Source organism: Bubalus bubalis, chromosome 17, assembly GCF_019923935.1.
Source record: "Bubalus bubalis isolate 160015118507 breed Murrah chromosome 17, NDDB_SH_1, whole genome shotgun sequence".
NCBI lineage: Eukaryota > Metazoa > Chordata > Mammalia > Artiodactyla > Bovidae > Bubalus > Bubalus bubalis.
The window spans coordinates 875,050-900,502 of record NC_059173.1 but is presented as its reverse complement, the minus strand read 5'-3'; the positions used below and the strand labels follow the sequence as shown (position 1 = coordinate 900,502).

The 25,453-nt window shown below is 49.0% G+C and overlaps 1 protein-coding gene across 2 annotated transcripts in view; it reads left to right on the top strand.

Moving 5' to 3' along the window:
• MAPK1 (mitogen-activated protein kinase 1) overlaps window positions 1–25,453 on the top strand; it is a 56,372-nt gene that overhangs the window by 13,646 nt on the left and 17,273 nt on the right. For both annotated transcript variants that reach the window (XM_025267233.2, XM_044930612.1), the window contains exons 2-3: window positions 21,016–21,198; window positions 22,703–22,892. In XM_025267233.2, coding sequence (XP_025123018.1) covers window positions 21,016–21,198; window positions 22,703–22,892 — 373 coding nt within the window. The remainder of the gene's footprint in view (window positions 1–21,015; window positions 21,199–22,702; window positions 22,893–25,453) is intronic.

Here is a 25,453-nt window from a genome sequence, read left to right as displayed (position 1 = left end):
TTGGATTCCTTAGGATTTTCTGTATGTAAGATCGTGTCATCTGCAGAGAGAACTTTACTTCTTTTCTGCTGTGTGCCTTTTATTTAATTTTCTTGCCTTATTTCTCCAGCGGGAACCTCAGATACAGTGTGGAAGAGAAGTGGTGAGACCAGAGACTCTTGTTTTGTTCCTGATATTAGAGCCCTACTAAGTGAATAGGGATTTGTACAATGTTTCTTTTGTATTTAAAGTAATAATCATTATTTAAAAGTCAAATTCTTCGTTTTCTCAAGGTGTATTAGCCAGTTCTATGGTGAAAGATATTTTTTATGTATACACACTGCCTAACTTTTTGAAAAAAAAAAAAATAAATAAATTTTTCCTGCCGCGTCAGGTCTCAATTGGGTCACTCACGGGCTCCGGCTGCTGCGGGCAGGCTTAGTTGTCCTGGGGCGTTCCCAGACCAAGGATCTACCCTGAGTCCTCTGTACCGAAAGGCAGATTTGTTACCCACTGGACCACTAGGGAAGTCCTTATGGTGAAAGATTTTTAAAACTCAACAAAACAAGCTGGGTTTAAGTCTCTTAATTGAAAACATCAGCTTTTGCTAATGTGGCCCATACTGCTCCGTTGTTCGCTAGTCTGGAGCAAGTCCCCTTGAGCTTTCTTGCACTGTCCCCCAGCATCCGAGGGATGGAGAGAGAGCCTTTCACCCCTGCCTTTCTAGTGAGACTTTCTGTGGTCTGTGCTGCTCCCTCTGCGCTCTCGTCCTCCCGGGCTGGGCTCTTCAGTGTCACGCAGGACTCAGGCTGCTCAGGCTTTCTCAGTTTCAGTCCTTCCGGATTGTAGCCTGAGCTTCTGCCCTGTCCCTGCGATTGTGCCCCGGAGACTTTGGCCTTTCTGAAGATTTGATGTTATAAACCATCTCCTCTTTCACAAGTTAACCCCGCTTTGCTGAAGCACACCTGGGTTTCCAGTCTCTGGCCTTTGTTCCGAGCCCGTGGACTGTGCTCTTGGGTGCACACTGTCTGAGTGACCTCACCCGCATTCCTGTGTATTGATGACTCCCTCAGAAGGAAAGAGGGCCGAACCCTCAGTCCCTTCCAGGCGCTGTCACGCTTCAGGCTCCGCCGGGGCCTGCCCCTGGCTCTGCCCTCTCCCCCACGATGGGCCTCACTCCCCTCTGCTCTGCTGGGCCTGTCCTCAGCAAGGGTGCCGTCTAACCTGCTCAGCGCTTATACTGTACTCTCGTGGGTCCTGTTTCCCACCAGCCTTTCCTGTACCTGCGACTCTAACATGGATTGTCAGCATTTAATTTTATTAAAAACAGATAGTTTGTGTAACTGTTCCTTGTTTGTTGGACATTTAATTGCTTCAGTTTTTCAGTATTTTAAACTGATGGAGCTGTAAACATTTTTAGCACAAACAGGACCCCACCCTCTCAGAGTAACTTTCTTAGAATCTATTTCTCAAAAACAGATGACCAGGTCAAAAATGAGACTTTCGTAGTTAGCTCTCCAGAAACGGCCTTTGAATTTATGCTGTCTCTGTGGATCTTTTTTCCCACCCACACCCGATCCCCCACCTGTCCTTGTTAATCTTTAAAAGCCCTTGCTCTGTGTGCCCCATCCCAGCCCCAGTTCCCTCTTGCTCTGACAACGTGGTGGTATTCTTTAATTTATATGTAATTGAACAGAAGTGAGAGAAGCCTTATAGGTGCCTTGTTTTTGGATATTTGTGAGGCCAAAGTTTGTTCTAAGTTTTATTCACTTAGCTGGTGTTTGAAAGTGAAAGTCGCTCATTCGTGTCTGACTCTTTATGACCCCGTGTCCTGTACAGTCCATGGAATTCTCCAGGCCAGAATACTGGAGTGGGTAGCCTTTCCCTTCCCCAGGGGATCTTCCCAACCCAGGGATTGAACCAGGGTCTCCTGCATTGCAGGCAGATTCTTTACCAACTGAGCTATTGGGGAAACTGTATTCAAATTATAAGACCATTTATACACTAGAAGCTGAGTATTAATGAGTATTAATGTTCTGAAAGCCTTTTAATTTTTTCTGAAAGCTTTAAAAATATTTATGTAGTCAAATTCATCAACTAATTCTTTGTGTTCTCATATTGCTTCAGAGTTGGTGAAATACACAAAGCCCTGTAACACTTTAATTTAGTCTTTTAAACTATGTGGAAATTACTGTGGAGAAGAATGCTAGGTTTCTATGTTTTATGTATTTTATCCCATATTAATAGTACAGGTTTTATCAGCATTTGTTGCTTTCCAGTTTGTCTAATTTCACATGAGTTTTCATATTAAATTTAGAGGTGTTTACCTGTGTCTTTCTGGAATCTACTTGTTTTATTGATGTACTTTATTATTTTTAACTATAACATAGTATCATAAGGCTTTTTACTCTTGTTGTGCCCAGATATTTGCTTTTAACTTCTTTACAGGGCCCTCCTTGAATCCCTGTCCGTTTTCCTGCTCTGGTGGAGTGGGTTGGCCAAGCTAAAACTTGTGTATCATCAGGATGCCTTTTCTTCCCTTGTCCCCACTCTCAGGACTCAGAGCCTGTCTGGCTTCCTGCTCCAGGCTCTTGTGCCTGGCCTTGGTTCTGGTAGCTCTCCAGAGTGAGGATGCCTCTCAGGTTGAACTCTTAACCATGAGCCTTGCGCGATAGGGATGAACCCACACCCTTGGCAGAGAACCCCTGGACCACCAGCGAATTCCCTCCAGGTGAACTCTTTAAGTGTTAACAGCTGATAAGAGATCTGAAAAAATTTTTTAAAAAATGAGCCCATGCTTTTGAGATGGGATGGATACTTAATTTCAGAACGTTTTTATCACCCTAAAAGGAAATCTTTACCTGCCAGTCACTCCTCCCCTCCCCCAGCAGTCGCCAGCCGCTGTGCGGAGCTGGGGGCGCACTGCCCTTTGCGTTCTGGCTTCTCTTCACATGCATTTCACTATCTTACTGTAGTGTTGTCAGAATTTACTTTTCGGAGGCTTTAGTTACTGTTTGGCATTGACTCCGTAAAACCAATCTGACAAATAGTTATCTTTACTAATTTTTCGTGTTCCTCGTTGGACTCTGAGTGACGTCATCAACATTCCTGTGTACTGATGACCAGGTGGTGTTACTTTCTCATCTGTTTCTATATTCTTAGATCTTTGTTTTTTCCTTCTTGCTACTTTGTTACTGCTCCTTTTTTGAACCTCTTCCACTTGGATTTAACCCTGATTGGTAGGCACGCTGTGTTCATTTTTTTCTTGCCAATGATACCCTTTTTATTTTCAATTCAAAAAATATTACTTGATTATTTTCTCAAATTTTAATTTTTAAATTTTATTGTAGTCTCTGATTTAAACAGTTAATCTTAAATCTTTGTGGGCCTCTGTTACTGTAACTTAATTCCTTTATTTCTTATTTTTATTTTTTGGCTGGACCGTGAGACGTGCAGGATCTTAGTTCTCTGACCAGGGATGGGACCTGTGCCCTCTGTGGTGGACGTGAGGTCCTAACCACTGGGCTGTCAGCAAAGTCCTTAGTTCTCTTTTAATCTTTTCCAGCTGTGATGTTTTCACCTGCACTGTCTTCCCTATTTAACTGATTTCTGTTGTTGCTATCTTATAAGTTATTATTTTAAAATTTACATGCTGCTTAACATTCTTCTTAGATCTTGTTTCTGCAATTTGCAGACTTCTTTTTTGTTTAAAATTCTGTTGTAATATGTCAGGTTTTGCAGAATATATTCTAGTCTCTCTTTGTTTAGCATTCTCCTCTGTGACACTTTAAATGTTGTTAATGAATCCCATTCTGTCCGGATTCATCTCTCTCTTTAGAGACCTGCCTCTCCCAGGCCTGCTCCTTGTCTCCTGGGCCTTCATGGTTTGTACTGAGTGGTCACTCCCAACTCCTGCATTGCCCTTTAAAATTTGCTTGCTGTGTTGCTTCAGTTGAGTCTTATCTTTGTTCTTGGGTTTTAGAGGAGGAGGAATTATGTACCGTTTCTCAGTTAATGCTTCCCAAAGTTCTGTTGTGTAAGACTTTCTGGGCACGTTCTTATATAATGGAAAGAACACAGAATTCAGAGGAAGAACCAAGTGTGAATACTAGCCCTCCCATTGGGTGGCTTTGACTGAGACCCTTAGCCTCTATGGGAGGACTTAGTGCTTTTGAAATTGTATATAGTTGTTGTATTCTTAAACATGAGCGTAGTTTTCATATCTAATGGTAATATAAGGAAAACTAAAATAATAGAGTATACAGTGAGCAGCAGGGAATTGATGTAAATTATTAAGTAATATTTTTTTTAAAGATAATAAAATAAAAAATGAGATTGTTGGACTGAAACTGATAAAATTGTTGTTATATAGGTGGCAGTGGTATTGTTTGCATTTGTATTGAATGTATGACGTGACTTTGCAGATACTTATTCTTCTGAATGACCCTGCATGTGAGAGAGAAGTATTCTTTCCGTTTTATGGGGAAGATACTGAGGTTCAGCGTGGTTAGAATTGCCCATGGTTCAAGCACAGAATTGTGCTGGCGCAGGAACTTGAATGCACATTCAGGACTTCCAAGACCAGGGCTTTGTAACTTAACCCAAAATAAAACTTGAGTGGGTTTAAGGTCGTTTCTTCAGAGACCCATGCCAGTCTGTCCCTTGGGCAGATTTTCTGGAGTAAAGGCCTGACTTCCAACAGTTGTCCTGGAGATCAGCTGTTCCTCTGAATGTGTGGAGGATCAGTGTTGGGAGTTATCTGGGGGCAGCCGCTGTCTCTGGCTGTGTTTCTCTCTGTCTGGGTTTTGGTGTTTGATGGCAGATGTATTTATTGCTTGAAGGTGAAAGTGAAGAGATAATATGGGGAGAAAAGAAAAGAAACTGATTTCAGAAAGAAAACTTCCACAGTAACTTGAGCAATGAAACATTGGAGTAATTTCAGAGAAATTCTTGGTGTGCTGACCAGTGTCCTACGGAATTCTTGTCGGTCTCTGAAGTCTTGGGGACCCTTTGTGTGTGCTCTCTGATGATTGAAGCACGGGCGTTTGGACTAGGGCCTGAGGGCAGGAATCGGGAAGGGTCAAGGGTCAGGGCAGTGGCTCCATCGCTCTGCCTGGGGCAGCAGGCTGCAGGATGAGGCCTGGGGGTGCGTTGCCCCCCAGACGGACATTTCTGAACCAGCCTGGCCCTGGGGTGTCCTGAAGTCTCTGTGTGGCAGTCCCCGCTGCTCTGAGAAGAGACGTTAGCTGTCCCAGCTCAGCCTGTGGATGGATGGGTTCTCCCTATGCTAGGTGTTACCTGGTCTGCCATGGCCAGGAAGGAGCCATACCCCCGGGGACCCAGGCAAGGTGGAGGGGCAGATCTCTGTGGATGAGCACTGTGGAGGGGCATTCAGAGGTGTCTGTCACAGGAAATCACCTGAGGGAACTTTGTAAAAAGAGTTTCAGACTCTGCTCGACGCAAGTCGGTAGGGATGAACAGAAAGTGGTACCCACACTTTTTTTAAAAACTCGTTTCTGTATTTTAGCTGCTGCGTCTTCACTGCAGCCCAGGCTTTGCTCCAGGCGCAGTGAGCGGGGGCTCATGTCTGGTTGGGGGCTCAGGCTCCCCATTTCAGCGCTTCTCTTGTCCTGAGCACAGGCTCCGGAGCCCTCGGGCTTGAGTGGTTGCGGTGCCCAGGCCCCGGAGCACAGGCTCAGCAGTTGTGGCCCGCAGGCTTTGTTCCTCCATGGCATGTGGGATCTGCCTGGGTCAGGGATGGAACCTGTGTCTCCTACATTGGTAGGCGGACTCTTAACCACTGAGCCACCAGGGAAGCCTCGTACCCACAGTTTTTAAGGCTCCCAGATGATTCTGACGTCTACTTAGATTTGGAAATCATTCCACTCCAAAACATATAAATAAAGTCAGTATGTGTTTGATAAGGAAGTAACGGAAGGATGAAGAAGAGACTAATGGAATGCCTATGGGGTGAGGGTGGATAAGACAGTGTTGGGAACAAGACGTCATTCTTCCTCTCTTTTTTAACTTTCAACCCACTTAAAATTGAAAGAAAAGCTGTAGCCTAAACCGAAAACAAAAAGCCCCCAAATTTCATTTTAAATGATTGAAGATATTGGGGACCAGAAGAAGTCATCCTGTTTCTGTGTCAGATTTTCTGTCTCCAAAGTAATTCCAGGTTTTGGTATTATTCATTTAAATGTGGTTCAGTTTTCCTCATCAGTATGATCTCCTAGGTGTTCCCCCAGGTGGAGGAGGAAAAGCAGAGGACCCTGAAGGGAAGTGTTCTCTCACCTTCCATCTGACTCTGCAGGGAGGCCTTGTCCACAGCAGACCTGAAACCGGGAGATCCCAGTCCAGGCCAGGGTGGACAGAGGAGGAGAGGGCTGAAGCCGTGAAGCTCAGTCTCAGTTATCCATTAGCACCACCTGGGGCTTTTGGAAAAACAGTCCCCAGCATTGCCCAGACTGCACCCTAAGACCAGTTCAGCTGATTTCTGACTGTGAGACATGGTGGCTTTTAAAGCTCCATGGGTTGTTCCAGCGTGTGGCCACACTGGAGAGGCGCTGGGCGGGAGCAGCCAGGATCACAGCAGCATCATAGCTTTAACCATTCCCTTGTACGTTCTTTTACCATTTTGGTGTATGAATTTATGGAACGTGTATGTCAGCAACTCTTCTGAGTGTCTTAGTATGCTCCTTATTTGATGTATTCTTCCGTATTCCCTCACCTTTTATCACACCAGTGACCGTGGCTTTTAGGCTTAGTCTGTCTCCCTCTTTTCACGTTCTTCTCATTCTCTGCTCTTCTAAAAAATCTGTTACACCTATGCACACACAAATATTTATATATGCATACAGCTTTAACAAGAGGATATTATTTTTTTAACTTTTTGGTTTGAGGTAATTTTCGAGAAAAGGTACAGAGAGAATCCAGAGAGTTCTCCAGAACCCTCGGTGTTAACACTGTGTATGTCTGTAGTAATGCCTCCGGAAGCAGGAAGTTACAGCTGGTGCAGCACTAGACGCAGGCCTGATCCCCAGCTCCCTGGCTCCCGCTGGTGTTGCCTTCCTGCCAGGCTGTGGTGTCTCCGCAGTCTCTTCCGGCTGTGACGTTTCTTGTTTTCTCCTGACTTCCAGGGTGATGGCGCTTGTGGCCAGTACTGGACTGTGTTTGTAGACGGCCCCTCAGTGTGTCTACCTGTTTTCTCATGGATGGAATGAGATTATGCAGTTTTAACAGAAATGACAATGTGCCTTTCTCACTACACAGTATCAGAGGGTTTGTGTTGTCGAAATATTTTATCCCTAGAGATGTTAACTTTAATCACCTGGTTAAGGTAATGTCCGTCTATTTACCCCTTTGTAATTAATAAATATCTTAGACGATGTACTTTGAGACTAAGCAGATAGATACCCTGTTTCTTCTCAGATTTCTGCTCACTAGATTAAGATCCATCCCTGGATCCTGTCTGAAAAATTATTGTGGTATTTACCTAATGATGGTTTTTTTGTTGCTCCTGTTCCTTCTAGGCACTCCACACAGGATTGCCTCTGTGAGAAAGAGCCGTTCCTTCTCCCCATTCAGCTATTTATTTGTGTCAGTATAAACTCATGGGTATTTGTCTTATTTTGTGGGTTATAACCCAATATTGTCATTTTAAAATTAAACTTGAAAGAGAAGTCGCTCAGTCATGTCTGAGTTATTTTTATTCTGAGTTAAGTCTGAGTTAAGTTATTCATTTGAAATACAGTTAGGTTCATTTGTTACTATTGGTGTTCCATTTTGGGTGCAGATGTATGATTTTGGTAGGGATTGTCGTACCAGCCTGTTCAGGAGGGTTTATAACTTACCTTCCCTCCAGGAGTGTATGAGAGTTAATTTGCTTATATTTTGTAACACAAACGTGAATGATTGCAGATTTTGTTCAGGGTCTTCCTTTCCTTGTCTACTTCTTCTGTTGTAATGGGTTGGGGAAAGAAAAAACAACAACTTCAACTGCAGAAACTTTTTTAATGGAAAGAAGTAAAATTAGTTCTCCAGCTCTGACTGGAGAGTTCCTTACTGGCATTTTAGAGTTATAATTATATGTTGCAGTTTTCTTCTTTACCTAGTTTAGCGTCTGTTATATAACATCTCACCACCTGCTTCAGTGTGCAGGCGGCTCTTTTCAGTTCAGATAATAATGCTGTGCTTCCAGCTTCAACATTTTTCTGTGTTAGTCCCTCTCCACATGTCTGGGTGGGTGTTAATATTTCTGACATTGTTCAGTTCATGAGAAACTTGGGTTTCTCATCTAAACTGGAGTTGCTGTGCTGGGGGTGGTCCTCCAGGCCTCTGTTTGTCCCTGATGACTCCCCGGGGCACATTTTAGATGGCGAGCAGGGAGTAAAGCGTCCTCTCTCTGGAGGTTAGCTCCCTGTCCTGCTCCTTCTCCCCTGAGCCCCCACTGAAGAGCCTCAGCTGTATGGGTTTCTGGGCCTGTCTGGCCTGGGCCTGGGTCAGTCTGCGGACCCCTCCTCTCTCCTCCACGCCCCTCCTCCTGTGTTTGGTGTGCCTTCACGTCTCTGGCCTCAGCTGTCCTCACCTACGGTACTTAGTTGCCGCTTGTTTCGGAGGATTTTGGCGCATCCTGAGGAAGATGATGTAAATAGCCAAAACCTTCAAAGCTCATAGGCTACTTTGGGAAGCAGAATGCTTTCTGTCTCGTGGCCAGTATGATGGTTTAAATTTTTGTCCTCAGCTTCTTTTCACTTGACCTGTGAGACTCTGGTCCAGTTAAGAACCACACTTGGGTTCATCACCAGCAAGAGGGCATGGCCAGTGGGGGCTGCTGGCCCTCGTGTGGTGTCGTGGCTGAGAACATGGGTTTTGGAGGTCCCTTGGTTTGAGTCCCAGTTCTGCTCAGTCTGCCCGAGTGGCTACCCAGAGTGCGGAGATCTGGGGTAGACCTGATGGCCTTGGTTTACCACTCCTGGCTGTTCAGAGCTCACCTGTGAGCCAGCCCACCTGGACCGTCCTGGGATTCTTGCCCAGTGAAGGTGGGAGGGGAGCGCTGAGGGGGAAGGGCGTGTAGGGGATGGTCCACACGTGAGCAGCCCCTCTGCTTCCTCAAGGCCTCATGACAAGTTCAGAGCATCGGTGAGCTCCAAAGGGCATTTCTCCAGAGCACTGCTTTGGTTCGAGTGTGCAGCGGATCTGGTACAGAGAGTATTGACTGCAGTACTGAAGAGTGAGCGTGCCTCATGTAACAGCTTATGGCCGTGGGTTTTTAGGACGATGATCGTGCTGAATCCTGGTGGGGTTTCTTAGGTTAGCTATTCCTGTGGAGAGAAATGTTCTTCATACTTTTTTCTTCAGTAATTTGTGTACTTGGCTGAGTTCACCAAACGTTGTGGAACCTTTCTAAGTGTAAGTCACTACAGCTCTGCATCTCTCTGTGGTTGTATCTGTGTGTGCCTATGTATGTATGCATTCATTCATTCAGCCACGTAACTGGGTGTGGGGTTTTTTCCATTGTCTTGTATACAAATGAAATATTTTTAAAGAAATTTTATAGTTACATTTGGAAGAAGCCTAAACACAGATTAATGAAATCTTCTTTTTGTAACTTGGTCAGCACCATCAGGGCAGATGTATAGAGCATCAGTTCAGTTCAGTCGCTCAGTCGTGTCTGACTCTTTGTGACCCCATGGACTGCAGCACGCCAGGCTTCCCCGTTCCACTTTGGGGAGGGGTCGACCAACTTAGGGCTTTTCATCTGCTGCTTTTGCAATCTTTGTAGCCCTTAGACTTTCTTCTTTTCTTTTTGCGATCTGATGGACTGGCAGGCTGGTCCGTCCGTGGTGTTTTCTGGGCGAGAGCACTGCAGTGGGTGCCATTGCCTTCTTCAGGGAGACTTTCTTCTTCATTTTTGAGTTCAGAGGTGTTGAGTAGTTCGGTGACGTCTGGGCTAGTAAGGGAAAAGGCAGACTTGGGACTCATCTGACTATTGCTGGAGAGATTTAAAAGTGTGTATGTAGAAAACCAAGTTTGTTCAAGCTCTGGGCTGTCTAGAGCACCTTTCCTAAAGAGATTGCACACGTGTTCATGACATTAGATTTTAAGCTGCCGTATCTGTAGTTTATGGAGCACTGAGTCATATGTAAAATTATGGTGGTTTTACACCTAAAATGACTTTAGCTTTTACTTAATGGTTCGCACCCTCCAGAGAAACCTTTGCACTGGCATTCTTGGTTAGTAAATTATGAGATAATCAGGCTAAAGTAATGCGTTTTCTTTCAAAGCAGCCATTTGTATTATCTACCTACTTATTTTTGGAACATTAATTTGGATCAGTCTAACTTAGCATCTGAAGACAAGTTAATTTTTATCTGTGAAACAAAGTACTGTAGTTTTGTGTTCAGATAATTAAAGTTCACCAAAATGGGTAGCTTAGAGAACAGCTTAATAGCTTTCTCTAAAAATAGCCCATTCACAGCTGCTGATAGGTAGCATTTTAGTTGCGTAACAACGTGTACAGTATGTGAGCCTAATGCATGATGAGTTACCTCCCTTATTAGACAAACTTTATTATCCACAAATATTACTGAACCTCTGCTATGAAGTAACTGTAATGGCAGGGGGCCAGGAAGGAAGGGGGGAGAACCTGAATGTCCCAGAAATGTTGTATTTCTGTCAGAGCCTTGGAAATGACGGTGGAAGCCTGGGTGTTTATTCTAAGGATGCTGCCGTTGCTCAGAGCCTGTCTTGAACATTTGTCTTGAAATTGTCTTCAGTATGAACCATGAAAGAAAATTAGCCCCACCATTTTGTAGCATAGCTCAATTTTTAAAAATCACCTTTGGGGGAATAACTTATATACAGTAAGTTGCACCTTTCCTTTGTGCGTAGTTGAGTGAGCCTTGGCAGGGACACGCACTTGTGTAACCCCCGCCCGCAGAGGACGTAGAGAAGGTTGTGCCCCGTGAAAGGCCCCTGCCTGTGCCGTCAGCGTCGCGCTCGGGCAGCCACGGCCCAGCTGTCTGTCGCCCTGTGCCAGCCTCCGCCTACCTCGAGCCGCGGGCGTGGATTCTCCGGTCCGTCCTTGTCTTTGCCTTTTTGCTGCTCAGCACTCTTCCGTTGCCCGGGTAACACACCGTTTAACCTTTCCTTGTTGAGGACTCGCTGGGTTCCTCCGAGTTTGTGAGTGTTACGAATAAAGCTCCTACAGGCAGCTGTATACACGTCTCCGCAGGCATATGCTTTCTTCCTTTTTTAGTTGAAGTATATTCTGCTCACAGTGCTTTGTGCCTTGTGTGCACACAGTGGTCTGACCTGGGTGTGTCGTGTCGCAGCGTGGCCAGCAGGGCGGGTGCGCGTCTGGCGCTGAGCGGGGTCAGGTGGTGCCGCTGGCCGTTGTCCCTGTGCTGCGTGTCACACCCGGGCTGCTTTATGGCACCCTGTACGTTTGCGCCTCGGGGCCGCCGTCACCTGGTTCCTCCCAGCTGCCCTCCGCCAGCTGCGGGCTGTTTTCCGTATCTGTGAGCCTGGATTGTTTCATGTTTGTGTTTGAGACTCCACGTGTAAGAGGCATCTCGAGAGCTTTGTCTTTCTCTGTCTGGCCTGCCTCACTTCGCAGAGCGCCCTCTCGGCCCATCTGTTCTGTGGCAGAGAACACGGTTCCTTTTTCCCTTGTGGCCGACTGGGGCTCCGCTGCGTGCTACAGACTACCTCTTCCTTACCCACTCATCCACCAGTGGACACTCAGGTTGTGTCTGTATCCTGGCGGTTGTCATAGACATCTGACTTCATTTCTCTTGAGTAAATAACAAGGAATGGAACTTCTGCGTTGTATGCTAAATGTGCATTTAATTTTTTCAGAAACCACTGAGCCTTATCATAGCAGTTGTACGATTTTGTAGTTCCACTTGCAGGGTGTGAAGAGTCCTGGCTTTTTCCCACATCCTCATCAACACTTGGTATGGTCATGATTTTCATTTTAGCCATTCTAATGGGTATGCTCTGTGGTTTTAATTTGCATTTCCCTTATGCCTCATCCGGAGAAGGCAATGGCACCCCACTCCAGTATTCTTGCCTGGAAAATCTCATGGACAGAGGAGCCTGGTGGGCTGCAGTCCATGGGGTCGCTGAGGGTCGGACACGACTGAGCGACTTCACTTTCACTTTTCACTTTCATGCATTGGAGAAGGCAACGGCAACCCACTCCAGTGTTCTTGCCTGGAGAGTCCCAGGGACGGGGGAGCCTGGTGAGCTGCCATCTATGGGGTCGCACAGAGTCGGACACGGCTGAAGCGACTCAGCAGCAGCAGCAGCAGTGTGACTCGTCAGGCATTTCTCTATGTGTGTGTTGTCACACTGAGAATCTGTCCTTACCTTCTGCCCATCTGAAATGGTGGAGTTCCTGGTGTGGTGTGGTCCAGCCCCCTGTGGCGATCTTTGGGGTTTGCTGACTCACTGGTCTACCCCATCCCTGCTCAGTACAAGACTTGCCTTGTCAGCTACCCCTCCCCTGGCTACTCCAGCCTGTCGTCAGGTGTCTATTTTAAAGGCCACTGCCTCAACGTGGAAGAGCGTTCGCTGAGCCCCTTTTGCCCTGTAGTAGGTATGACCTTGAGAGGAGGAGGCTCTGGAGTGTGGAGAGCTGGCAAGCCAGCCCTGTGGGCAGCTCCTCACGGCTGCAGCCCTAGAGTGCGCGTGAGAAGGCAGTGTCCACGTTGAAAGTGGAGCTGGTGTGGGTACTTCCAGGAGAGCAGTGACTGTGCTGAGCGCTCTGCCTCAGGGCCCCAGACAGACCCAGATGTACCTGGAAAAGGCAGGAAAGTTCAGGGAGATCCGTGTCATGAGACGTGATCAAAGGAACACTAGCAGTGAGAGGAACTCCACCCCAAGAGCTGCTGCTGCTAAGGCGCTTCAGTCGTGTCCGACTCTGTACAACCCCACAGACGGCAGCCCACCAGGCTCCCCTGTCCCCGGGATTCTCCAGGCAAGAACACTGGACTGGGTTGCCATTTCCTTCTCCAATGCGTGAAAGTGAAAAGTGAAAGTGAAGTCTCGCAGTCGTGTCCAACCGTCAGCAACCCCATGGACTGCAGCCCACCAGGCTCCTCCGTCCATGGGATTTTCCAGGCAAGAGTACTGGAGGGGGTTGCCTTCTTTGCCTCCACAAGAGAGAAATACTGAAATTTTGAAATAATGCTTTTTTAAAGCATTATGTTTATTTTGTTCTTATGTTTGAAGAATGAGGGTACAGTTTTCATGGAGCAATTTGAAGCAGGCTGTTTTTTCCTTCACATACTTTTTCCCCAAGCAAGACTGCTGCTGTCAGTCCTAGCTGGCAAACACAGGAGATCTGAAATGACTCAGAATCCAGAATATATCAGATTATCCTTATATGTCCAAGTGGGAATCCAGAAATAATTCTATAATCTCAGCGCTTGATACCAGAAGCATCTTACTGCAGCATCTCTCAGCTAGTGCGTGGGCATCAGAAGACGTTTTGCCCCTGAGTAGGACAGTCGCAGCTAAGTGGTGCCTGCTGCTAAGTTGGAAACCAGTGTAGCAAGAGCCTCTGTATGTGTCTTTCCTTGGCATTTAACGCATTTCTAGAAATACTTACTTTCCCTCGGATTTTGTACCTGTGAAGTTGTTAGGTTCCAGTTAAGTATATGTTAAGCTCCTTGGCCTTGTCCCACAGCTCCCTGAAGTTGCGCTCCCCCGCGCCCAGACCTCCCCCGTCGCGTGGCGTTCTGGCTGGTGCCCGCTCCTGGCCTCCAGGCCACCAGCTTTGTCTTCAGGATGTGCTCTGTTGCTGACTTCAAGCATTGTGTTTTTTGCGTCTCTACAAGTTCATTTTGAGTATTTCTTATACCTTCCACTTTTCTCCTTAATATCATGCCCTCCTTCATGAGTGTATGGAGTATTCTTGTCTACTAATTCTATCATCTCTATTTTCTGGGTCTTTTTTTTTTTTTTTTTTTTTTTGCTTTTCTCTTCATTATGGTATTTTCTTGCTTTTTTGTTTTTATTGATTTGTAATATTTCAGATGTACAGTGAAGTGATTCAGTATATTCAATATATGTATTTTCAAATTCTTTTCTATTATAGGTTATTACAAGATACTGAATATATTTCCTGGTTTCTTTTTTCATTGGTTTGGGTTTGGGGGCAGTTGTAGGCTGTGCTGGGCCTTTGTTGAAGTGGATGGACTCAGTTGCCCCCGGCATGTGGGATCTTAGTTCCCGGACCAGGGATCGCACACACGTGCCTTGCCTTGGAAGGTGGATTCCTAACCACAGGACACCAGGGAAGTCCCGTGGTTTGGTCTTTAGTAATGTTGACTGGGTGCGTGACATTGTGGATTTTACACTGAGTGCTAGATTTTTTTTTTTTTTTTTTTGGTATTCCTTTGAATATTTGGGAGTTTTTTCCCTGGGATGCAGTTAAGTTCCTTGAACAGTTTGTTCCTTCCAGAGCTCTCTTCTCAGTGTCTTTAACGGCAGGTCCAGAATAGCCCTCAGTCAAAGGCTCATTTAGCCCCTGGACTGAGTCACCGCCTCTGTGAGGACTGGGCTTGCTGTGCTGCGGTCGGACAGGAGCTGTTCCCACTCGTTCCACACGGCTTAGTCCATTTGCTCCTCTCTGGTGGCTCCTTCCCTGGCCTTGGAATTGGAGCGTGCGTGAGCTCTGATCGGTCCCGAGCCGGACGCTCAGGGGCCTCCTCAGCCTTCCGACGTTCTCCTCTCCTGTGCGCTGCTTCACAAATTCTGGCCGACGTGGGCGCTCCAGATCTCGAATTCTGTTTCCTCTTGAGGAAGCTGCGCTTCGCTGCCTTGCGGGCTGGACGCTCCGGGCTGTAAAGAGCGGCCGTCACAGCGCTCGCCTCGCTGCCCTGTGCTGCCTGCTGTCGGGTGTCTGAAGACCGTTGTTCCATAAACCCTTTTTTCCCTTTTAATTAAGAGAGTAGATGAGCCTCTGTTCTTTCATCGTGGCTAGAAGCGAACCCTGTGACGGTGTGTAGAACGTTAGAAACTCATTTCACTAAGCTCAGGTCTCTCCCTTCAAGCTGCCTTATCTCACATAACCTGCACCACACTGGTTGTGCTTTTCCTCCCAGTAGAACAGAGATAGTAAGACAAAACACAATTTAAATTACGTCTTAAGTCACTTACGGCTCCATCAGCCCATCTTGTTTTGCAGATTGGCTTTTCTAGATAAGTATTTTTCAGCTGCAGTCTGTGGTTTTGTTTTGAATCTCTCTTTTAGTTAGTACAGTCTTCACACTTAGTTTAATGCCTGCCCAGGGGCCTGTTAATATTCCACAATGTATCAAACCTTATGTTGGCCTATACGTTTTGGTCTTTTAGGCAGTTTTGCAGTAAATATCTTCAAATGTCATCCCTATTCTTAAGGACGCTCAAAGGGAGGAAGGCAGGAGGGATGATGTTCTGTTATTTCAACCTGCATGAATAATTAGGCTACTTGGGGTATTTAGTAAATGTTTGTCCAGTGATTGAAGTAGAATATAACTTAAAGTTCAATTAAGTAAAATTTTCAGTTACCTTTTTAGGAATATTTTTGTTCCATTGGGCATTCTCTTTTATGGGAGGTTAAAGTAGCTAACTGTGAAATGACTGTTTCCTTCTGCTTATTAAATTAAGTCCATATTTTCCATATGCAAATTATTTCATCAATTTTGGAAGTATTATTAAGCAGAAGACCTTCTTCAGACAAACTTTTATGTTGGAATAATTTTAGATTTACAGAAAAGTCGCAGATGGTGCTGGGGACTCCCGAAAGCCCCACCCAGTTTCTGTCTCCCCTCATGTCAACATCGTATATGACTGTAATATGCTTATCAAAGCCAACGTTGGTATGATGGAATTCTGGGTTTTATTTGGAGTTTACTCTTCCACTGATTTCCTTGTTCTGTTCCAAGATGCAGTCCAGGATACGACATGCATTTGGTTGTGTGTCTGCCTCGTGTCTCTGTGATTATTTTCGTTTTTTTTTTTTTTTTCCCCATGACTTGGGAGAACTCTTCAAGTCATTTTGTGGACTAGCCCTCACGTTGGGTTTGCGGACGTTCTTCTCACTGTTAGACTGGGGTGACAGGCTTGGGAAAGAGCACCACAAAGATGAGCCGCCTTTCTCATCCTACCAGAGGCATCCACGGGGTGTCAGTGGTGGTGGTAACTGACTGCTCGGTGCGGGTGGCATCTGCCAGGCTGCCCCGCTGCAGAGCGACTGCCCCTCCCGTGCCACCATCTGTGCTTTGGAGCAAGTCACTAGGTGCAGCCTGCCCACCCGCAGGTGAGGGGGCGGGAGAGGATGTGGACATATGCTCCAGGTTCTCGCGTTGGGGAGCTCTGTCTCTGCTCCTCCCCTGCTGGTTTCTCCCCGAGAATTTGGTTATGGCTCCCCGGAAGACGGCATGAGCAATGCAGGGTGTGTGCTTCTGCCCTGGAGGAGCTGGCTCTGCTTAAGTGGAGAGCACTTGAACCAGAACCAAGCTAGGGCTTCCCAGGGACTCAGAGTACAGGCCCACCTGAGTGGAGGAGCCCCCGGTTAGATCCCTGGGTCGGGAAGATCCCCTGGAGGAGGCAGTGGCCACCCAGGTTCTCCCTGGAGAATCCCGTGGACAGAGGAGCCTGGCAGGCCACAGCCACAGGGCCTCAGAGTCAGGTGCGGCTGACTCTCTCCACCAAGCTAGGAGACGTGAGGTTGGTGGCATAGGCACTGCTTTCTGCAGAGCGGTGGCCTCATCGCGGTCCAGGTTGGCAGAGAGGGCTCCTGCCCGCTGCACTGCCCACACATTCTGTTCTTTCAGCAGTCCGCCTCCTGAGGGAGCTTCACAGCAGACACCAATGTTGCCTCCCTTAAAATCCCTGTGACTTCCTGCGGTGGAAGTCACACACGTACCCCGCTCTGTAGCCCCAGGTCCCTGCAGGGAGGGCCCTGCAGCTTTGCCTGAATGCACGCTGCCTCCTCACCCCTGCCTAGTTCGGGGAGCCTCCTCTCCACCCTGCCTGGTCTCCCAGCCTCTGACCCCTCCACTGCTTCCTGACAGTTTGAGCCTTCTGGTTGTTGCCTTGGATTTGCCGGCCACTCTTCTCCTCCTCACCTTCTTTAAAGATAGTCACCTGCGTGTTTGCACGCCGTCCCCACTCCCGTTCACCAGCCACCACCCAGGGCCCACCCATCCACTGATGGCAGATTCGGCAGATGGCTTCCAGTTCTTGTCTTTCTCACGCACTTCTGTTTGGGACTCCTGGCTTCTGAAATGGCACTCTCTCCTGGTGATTACAGGTGCTTCCTCATGGTCTGGCCAGTTCCTGCTCCTCTGTCTGCTCTTGAGCGCTGTCCTCAGACCTCGCTTCTCTTCAGTAGTGCTCCCCTCAGTGGCTTGTTAAACGCTCCCGTATCTTACTCCCAGCCTCCACCTCCTCACTGCTGCTGTGAGCAGAGCCTCTCTTTCCTCCATCTGAATCCCCTGCAGGCCTCCTCAGACCTTTACGCCAGAAAGTACAAGACCACTGTCTCCCCCACCCATTTTCTTGTTTTCTTTCCAAGCAAGGCCTGGGTCAAGAAAACAAATGGAGCATGGCAGCCCATTCCAGTATTCTTGCCTGGAGAAGCCTGGCGGGCTTTGGTCCACAGGGTCGCAAAGAGTCGGACACGACTTAGCACGCAAGAAACATGAAATGTACTCTCCCTTCTTCCTGAGACAGATAGACTCTCAGGAAGACCTAGAAGATCAGATTCAAATTGTAGACTCGTGGCCTTTTCCGAGTTGGGTGTTATCAGTCCCTGAGAACGGGCCCCCAGCAGAGCCCTCTTCTCTCCCAGCCAGTGCTGTGCACCCACCCCCTGCCCTGAGCTGCTGCTGCGGCCCGCCCTTGTGAACGCCCCAGAGGGCGTCCGCTCGCTGCTTCAGGGGACCCTGGGGGGTTCTGGGGGTTCCTGGTGGCGTGTTCCCTGGACCTTGTGCGCACCGCCGGCAGAGGGGCCAGGGAGGGGGTGAGGGCCGGCCTTCCCACAGGCAGCCTGCTTGTTTCCCCTCCATGTGGTGTCTCTTGCCTTCTCTGGGCCCTTGCTCCCCTTTGAATGCCTGCTCATCCTTCAGAATATGGTTTCTTCAGGCCTCATTTTTAGCTCTGTCTTTAATACTCTCATTTTGGACCTAATCTGCTCAGCTCCCTCTCGGGTTTAAGGAGTGCCGCACTGTGGTGGAGGCCGTGCGTGCTGTCTGTCCCTGTCTCCTTCCGTCCCTGAACTGCCACCGTCTCAAGAGGAGGACCACCGTTTGGTTCTGCCCCCGGTTCTGACACGGAGTCTCGGAAGTGGGGAGCGCTTGGCAAGTGTGGCTGGGCCCCGCCGCGCTCTGGGTCCCCGTTGTGGTGACCCTGTCACAGCAGGAGGTGAGGCTGCTGCGGCGTGACTCGTGCGTCCGCGGCTCACGCTGCTTCCCGTTCCTCCCGCCTGTTAAATAATCTCCTCCAGAGTCCTGTGGGCTTCTGCTTCTGCATTTACTGCCAGATACAGTTCTGGAATTGTACTCTGGCCCTGGAACTGATCATGCATTCGAGGACCCCTGGCACTTTTTTTAAATTAGTTTCTTTAAGAAGTCATTGGTACTCAGTATGTCAGTGTATAGTTTAAAAGTGTACACTTTAATTTTTGACATACTATACACTCTTTAAGCTATCAGGACATTTTGATAATGAATATTGATGACCTCTGAGAGTTACCTGGCTTCCATGTCCATTGTGTCATCCCTCCTCCTCCAGCAGCCCCGCATTCTGTCCTCAGACGAGGTTGTATTTTATGTGAGGGGGGCATTTTTCTTTTGGTCTGGCTTCACTCAACATAATTATTTTGTGCTTCATCTGCATTATATTACCAGTAGTTTCCTTTTTCGGAGAAGGCAATGGCAACCTTCTCCAGTACTCTTGCCTGGAAAATCCCATGGACGGGGGAGCCTGGTGGGCTGCAGTCCATGGGGTCGCTAAGAGTGGGGCGTGACTGAGCGACTTCACTTTCACTTTTCACTTTGATGCATTGGAGGAGGCAATGGCAACCCACTCCAGTGTTCTTGCCTGGAGAATCCCGGGGACAGGGGAGCATGGTGGGCTGCCATCTATGGGGTCGCACAGAGTCGGACACAACTGAAGCGACTTAGCAGTAGGAATCTACCGTTTTAAGAATTGAGTGTGCTCACCTCTGGCCGTGACCTCCCCCTCCCCACCGCTTTGGATCTCAGGAGAGAATTCATCTGAGGCTTGAGGACGAGTTCCTGTAAGATGACTGGGTGCTCGCAGGGGCTTGAGCTCCTCGGGGCACAGGAATAGCTGTGATCTTTGCTTGTCCCGTTAGTGTAACGAATGCTGGAGAAAAGCGTCCTCCTTTATTTGGGGGCGGAGGAGGGGGGGTGTCTGTTTTAAGTAGTATGCTGCTGCTGCTAAGTCGCTTCAGTTGTGTCGGACTCTGTGCGACCCCATAGACAGCAGCCCACCAGGCTCCCCCGTCCCTGGGATTCTCCAGGCAAGAACACTGGAGTGGGTTGCCATTTCCTTCTCCAATGCATGAAAGTGAAAAGTGAAAGTGAAGTCGCTCAGTCGCGTTACCCCTTGGACTGCAGCCCACCAGGCTCCTCTGTCCATGAGATTTTCCAGGCAAGAATACTGGAGTGGGGTGCCATTGCCTTCTCCGTTACCTAGTTCCAATTTTAGAGACTGTTCTCTCAAGTGGGCATGAGGTTAAAGGTATTTTTGCACCTCTTTCTAAGAAGTACTCTTTATTTCTCAAATATTTTTGTATTGGTGAGGAATTCCAAAATAATTGTGCTTTCTTCTTTAAAGGATATGCCTGCATGCAGTTTTCTAGGATTTCTCCTGTAATTTTTTTCCCACTTAATAATTTCTGAAATATATTTTGAAAAGTCTCACATGGTTCTTCAATCAAAACAGTGTGAAACGCGTGCCGCGAGGGGCTTGGTGGCGTGTTCATTACTGCTGCTGCGTGGGGTTCTGTCGAGCCAGACCTTCAGGACACCTTGGCAAGAACTGGGCCCCATGTTAAGACTGTGAGAGGTGTTTTTCTTTTTCTCTTTTTGCCTCTTTGTGTGTGTGTGTGAGAGTATTTTTTGAACAATACTTTTTAGGTTTTGTTATAAGTTGACCCAAACGGTATGGAATCTGTCTGTGACATGGGAGATCTGGGTTTGACCCCTGGGTCAGGAAGATCCCCTGGAGGAGGGCATGGCGACCCACTCCAGTCTTCCTCCCTGGAAAGTCCCATGGACAGCGGACCCTGGCGGGCTACAGTCCATGGGGTCGCAGAGAGTCAGACACGACTAAGCTCAGCACAGCCAAGCGTCTTGACCAGGTTTCCTGGGCGTGGGGAGAAGGAAACTGTGTCATTTTGCAAGTAAGACACTGTTGTGGTTCCCAGTCACCGCACCCTCCTGCCCCCGCCCCCCACTGAAGTACAGTTGCAGTTTGGGGTGTACAGGAGGGTGACTCGGTGTTTTTTCAGATTATACTCCAGTACACGCTACTGCAAGAGCGTGACCGCAGTCCCCTGTGCTCTGCAGTGTGTCCGTGTTGCCCTCTTGGGTCCATTTTGCTTGGGATGAAGACGTGGGTGAGGGTCATTGGAGCGTTTCTGCTGAGTCATGGAGTCTGGTGCAACTGTGGGAAGCTGTTTCGGAGGCAGACATGGTGGCTCTCCCCAGATGCAGTTGCTGTTAGGAACGGCGGGGTCAGGCGTGCCTGTGCCACACGCCCGTGCTCCTGGGTCGTGGACCTTGGCGCCTGCACGGTTGGCAGGCCGGGCCCTCTGCTCGTCCCGAGGCCTCGCGCGCGCTTGCCCCCGAGAGGGCCTCTCTGTGGGCAGCACACTGCCTTCCTGCGCACGGAGCAGGCCTCTGCCCGGGGTGACGGCGCTTTCCTGCTCCACCGCCTCACGCTTGCTGCCAGAGTGTCCTGGGGCCTGTTGTTAATGCTGTCTCCCCTCACCCCCCTTTCTTTTTTTAGCTCTGCTTATGACAATGTCAACAAAGTCCGAGTCGCCATCAAGAAAATCAGCCCTTTTGAGCACCAGACGTACTGCCAGAGAACGCTGAGAGAGATAAAGATCTTACTGCGCTTCAGACATGAGAACATCATCGGAATCAATGACATTATTCGAGCACCCACCATCGAGCAGATGAAAGATGTGTATCCTTTCCAGGCAGCTGCTCCGCCACCTGCTGGAGTCCTGCACCTGGGCGCGCCCTGCTTGTGGGGACGGGGACGCTGTGCTCTGCTCGCCAGTCACTGGGTCACTTGCATCATTGACGGTTTTTCTCCAACTTTCCAGTTGTCGGCAGCTATTCTCAGTATCTTTGGCAAATCCAGTTTTTCTCTGTCAGTTTCAGTAAAGATTTCCTTTCAGTAAGTGCAGTTGTGGAAAATTCTGATCAACACCTTTTCCAGTCATGTTTTTCCCACTTAAGGTATGGTTGGTTATGATGGTGAAAAGGAAAGAGCCATGGACTGTGGAAGAGGGGGCCCTGCACGGCACTGCTCAGGTCCAGACTGTCCTGATCTGAGCAGCATTTTACATCTGGGTCCAGTTATCTCATCTTTAAAACTGAGCGGCTAGCCCTTCTGATCTTCAGGGCCAGCTGAGCTCCAAGGCAGTGTGGTGACTGCGAGGTTACGGTGGCCGGTTTAGAACTCGGGACTAGGCCCCAGGACTGGAAGCGCGGCTGTGCCGAGGGGCCCGCCCTGCCCCTGCCTCGGTGCCCCTCGCCCCGCCCCGCCCCGCCCTTGCCGTCGGGCACCACGCCCCTGGGAGGCCGGTCTCCGGGGCCTCCGCTGTCGCCAGCCCTGCTCTGACCTCTGCTGATCTCTCAGTGCAGCACCTCCCCTGCTGCCTGCTGTCCTGCTCTCAGATGACACGTTTTCCAGTCGTGTTTCCTTCACATCCCAAACTGTGTCCCCGCTAGTGTGAATCTGTAGGAGGTGAATAATATGTGCAGAGACATGAGTTTTGAAAAACCCCGAACACTAATGAAAGCACGCTGTGGTGAGGTTAGACGTGGGCAGCTTCTATGGTTTATTTTCCTTGGGAACGAAGTCAGCTGCTCCTGAGATTCTAGACGCTGAGGGAGGCGGGTAGTCCGGACAGCCGGAGGGCGCAGCCCGCGGGCCCCTTCATAGCCCGCTTCGCCTGTCTGATTCATTGAGTCTCAGCCTGAACTGCAGAGCCAGACAGGTAGACTGAGGGCTGAATTTAGTAGCGAATGGGTTCTCAGCCCGTGTTACCAAAAGTTTTGTGGTTGGTTTTTGTGGGGAAAGGAGGGGGACAGGAAGGCAGATCAAAGACTAATGAAATTAGGAGTTGATGCTGGGCCAGAGGAGAAAGTGCCCGATGCAGTCTGCTCCTCAGAGATGCCAGAGGCTCCTGTTGGTGGTAGGCCACTCAGGGAGCAGGACTCATGCCCATGTCCTGTGTGAGCCAGGTCTCCGCTGGGGCGTCAGCGTGCGCGCCAGGCGGGTGTGTGACCTGCCGTCTCACAGGAGCTGAGGAGGAGGCCACAGCTTCAGGCCCGCTCCGCTGAGGGGCACCAGCCTTCCATCAGCTTCTCGTGCCCCTCCTGGTTGTTGGCGTTCCTTTTGTCTTCAGTGCTTTGCTGAGTGTAACCAGCTCTTTTGGTGCCTTAACGTTTACAAACAGGTATATAGTACAGGACCTCATGGAAACAGATCTCTACAAGCTCTTGAAGACGCAACACCTCAGCAACGACCATATCTGCTATTTTCTTTACCAGATCCTCAGAGGGTTAAAGTATATTCATTCAGCCAACGTGCTGCACCGTGACCTCAAACCTTCCAACCTGCTGCTCAACACCACCTGCGATCTCAAGGTCAGCCGCATTTGCTCTCACTTAGGGTGTAGGAGTTGAGAAACTCATTTTACTGGGGCATGATTGTATTTATTGCTATTCGTATTAACACCAGAAATACTCAAAAGCATTTTTATGGCAAAAAGAAATGCAAGTAAAGAGTGCTAGTCTTTTAATACGTGGCAGAAGTAAACAAGGAGTGAGGTCTGCAGACGCTCAGACATGGTGAAGGGAGTGCAGAGTCCAGTGGAAACGCGTGTGAGTCTGAGAAGGCCTGGACGCGTGAGAGGACCCTCGTGTTCATGGGTCAGAAGACTTGGTGTTCCCCAGTGTGACCCACAGGCTTCATGCAGTCCCTGTCAAAGCCGCAGGTGCCTGCTTTTGCAGAAACAGACAGGCTGATCCTGAAATGCGTGTAGAAATTCAGGAGACCCAGAACGGTGTTAAGAAGGAGCTGCTCTAGAGGCCTCACTCTTCCCGGTTTCCAGGCCTACTGCCGAGCTGTGCTCGTCAAGACGGGTGGTCCTGGCAGGAGTGGCATGGCGCTTGCACATCAGAGGTAGAGTGTGTGCTTGTGGCACCGTCTGTGGTGACGGAGGCTCTGAAAGGAGCACTTCCAGACCCAGAGGAGGAGGCCGCCGGCTCTGGCCGGGGCCATGACGTGTCAGGAAGGAGGTGGCATCGTGCTGTCCCTCGCAGCATGCCAGCCCTGCAGTAGGTGAGTGGCCGTGCCGGGCGCAGGGGACTGCAGACAGAAGGAGCAGAAAGCAGATGAAGGAGTGGGGGGCCAGGGCACCAGCGCCGAGGCCTGCTCTGCTGGAGGGTCTTCTGGAACTGTCAGTGGCCCTGTCTTCAGATGGTTAGCTGGTCCACCAGCTCCCGGGTTTACAGCTGTGTAGCAGACAGCCTGTGAGACGTGGTGGCGGCAGCTTCCTGCATCAGACACGGCTGGGATGGACTCTGTCACCTCTTATATCCTTCTGAGTTAGACTCATGCCCTCCCCACGTGGGGTGTAGCCACCAGATCGCTGTCCATGGGTCTGGGCACATGAGTCAGGGTGGCCTGAAGGGTGAGGGTGCTCTTAGGAACAGCCAGACCTGGTCAGCTCTTGGTGGTTTTCTTGAAAAATTATAGTGGTTATTGTGATGTCTCCTACTGCTTTCCTATGGCAGATTGCTTTTGTTTGGTTTTGGAGAGCTATTCTTAATATTTTAGGTATGTAATATTTCTGGGAGAAGTTGACTTTTGCTTGAAAATGTTCATCTTTAAGAAGAGGAAACACAGAAGCATACTGCTTTGCTGTCTCGTCACTGCTGGTGGGCTTGTCTCTGCCTGGGGCCATCTCGTTCCCTGCTCACTGGGACGTGTGCCACACTGATTCTGTGTTATCAGCAGTCTGCACAGTCCAGGCATTGTTTTCAAAACCCAATTTAACACACGCTCAGAAACACAATAGGATGTTTTAGAAACTTGGAGCAGTTCAGCTGACCCACGGTGAGAAACGTCCGTGTGGGGTACGCACCATCCACGGGGGCATACGTACCCAGACAGTCTCGCTCCAGACAGGAGCGTGGCGCGTGGCGCCCAGCCTCGGGCTTGCCGCGGGAGCCGGTCCCACAGGCAGGGCAGGGACCCGGGGAGGGGCCGGGCTCTGAGCTCATGGGACGCCCGCCCCCTCCTCAGACCTCGGGGCGGTCCTGATGCCGGCCCACAGCCCCCGGCCTAGAAAGTCTGTAACCGGCGGCCTTACTGATGTCGTTATTTAGGTTCTTTTTTGAATTTTCAAGCAGGTAATTAGGTCACTTCTTCCTTTTTCCATTGACTTCTGTGTTAGTATTTTTTACTCTTGAGCCCTCAGGATGTCAGCTCTTTTAAGTGTCTTAGACCTTTAGCTTTTGACTCTGGTACAGTCAAGGCCAACAGCAGTCAGCTTCCTTTTTTGGCTTCCATAAACATGCTTCGTGCTTGGTACCCAGCCTTGAGACCCCGTACACACTGGCCTCTCCCGGCCCTCCTGGAGCCTTCTCTCGCAGGCCTCCTCTTTATTTCTCAGGCCCTCCTGGAGCCCTCTCCCGCAGGCCTCGTTTATCTCTCAGGGCCACAGGAAAGCAAGGGTTGTGGGCCCTGTTTGGAGGTTGTGCTTGCAACGTATTTTTGGGGAAACTTGCAGGGGTGTGTGGTCTCCAGCAGTGTTTGTCCCTATGTTTGCTCACTGGGCCTCCATCCACAGCCCCAGGGAGAGCCCCAGGCTGCGTGGGTCGCAGCATGTATGCTTCTGGGTGGGCCTAGAAAGGAGGGTTCAAAAGATACAAAATGGAATGTCTTTGGGGCTTTTGTTCTAGGAGAATCTGAATTTACTCAGCCCCAAAGGTGGCCATGTGGGAGTGGTAGGGCGTGTGACTAAGTCGTCTTCTATTTCTTGTACCATACCCTGGTTGTCTACCTTCCTCTATATAGAACTGTAGTAAATTTTTTTTGTAGCCTTGGCAGTTTTTTGGTTAATGCTGTATTAGCTTTCAGTGTTGCAGTGTTAAAAGAACTTTAAGAGCGTGACATGAGCTTCCCGTGGATGACCATGAAC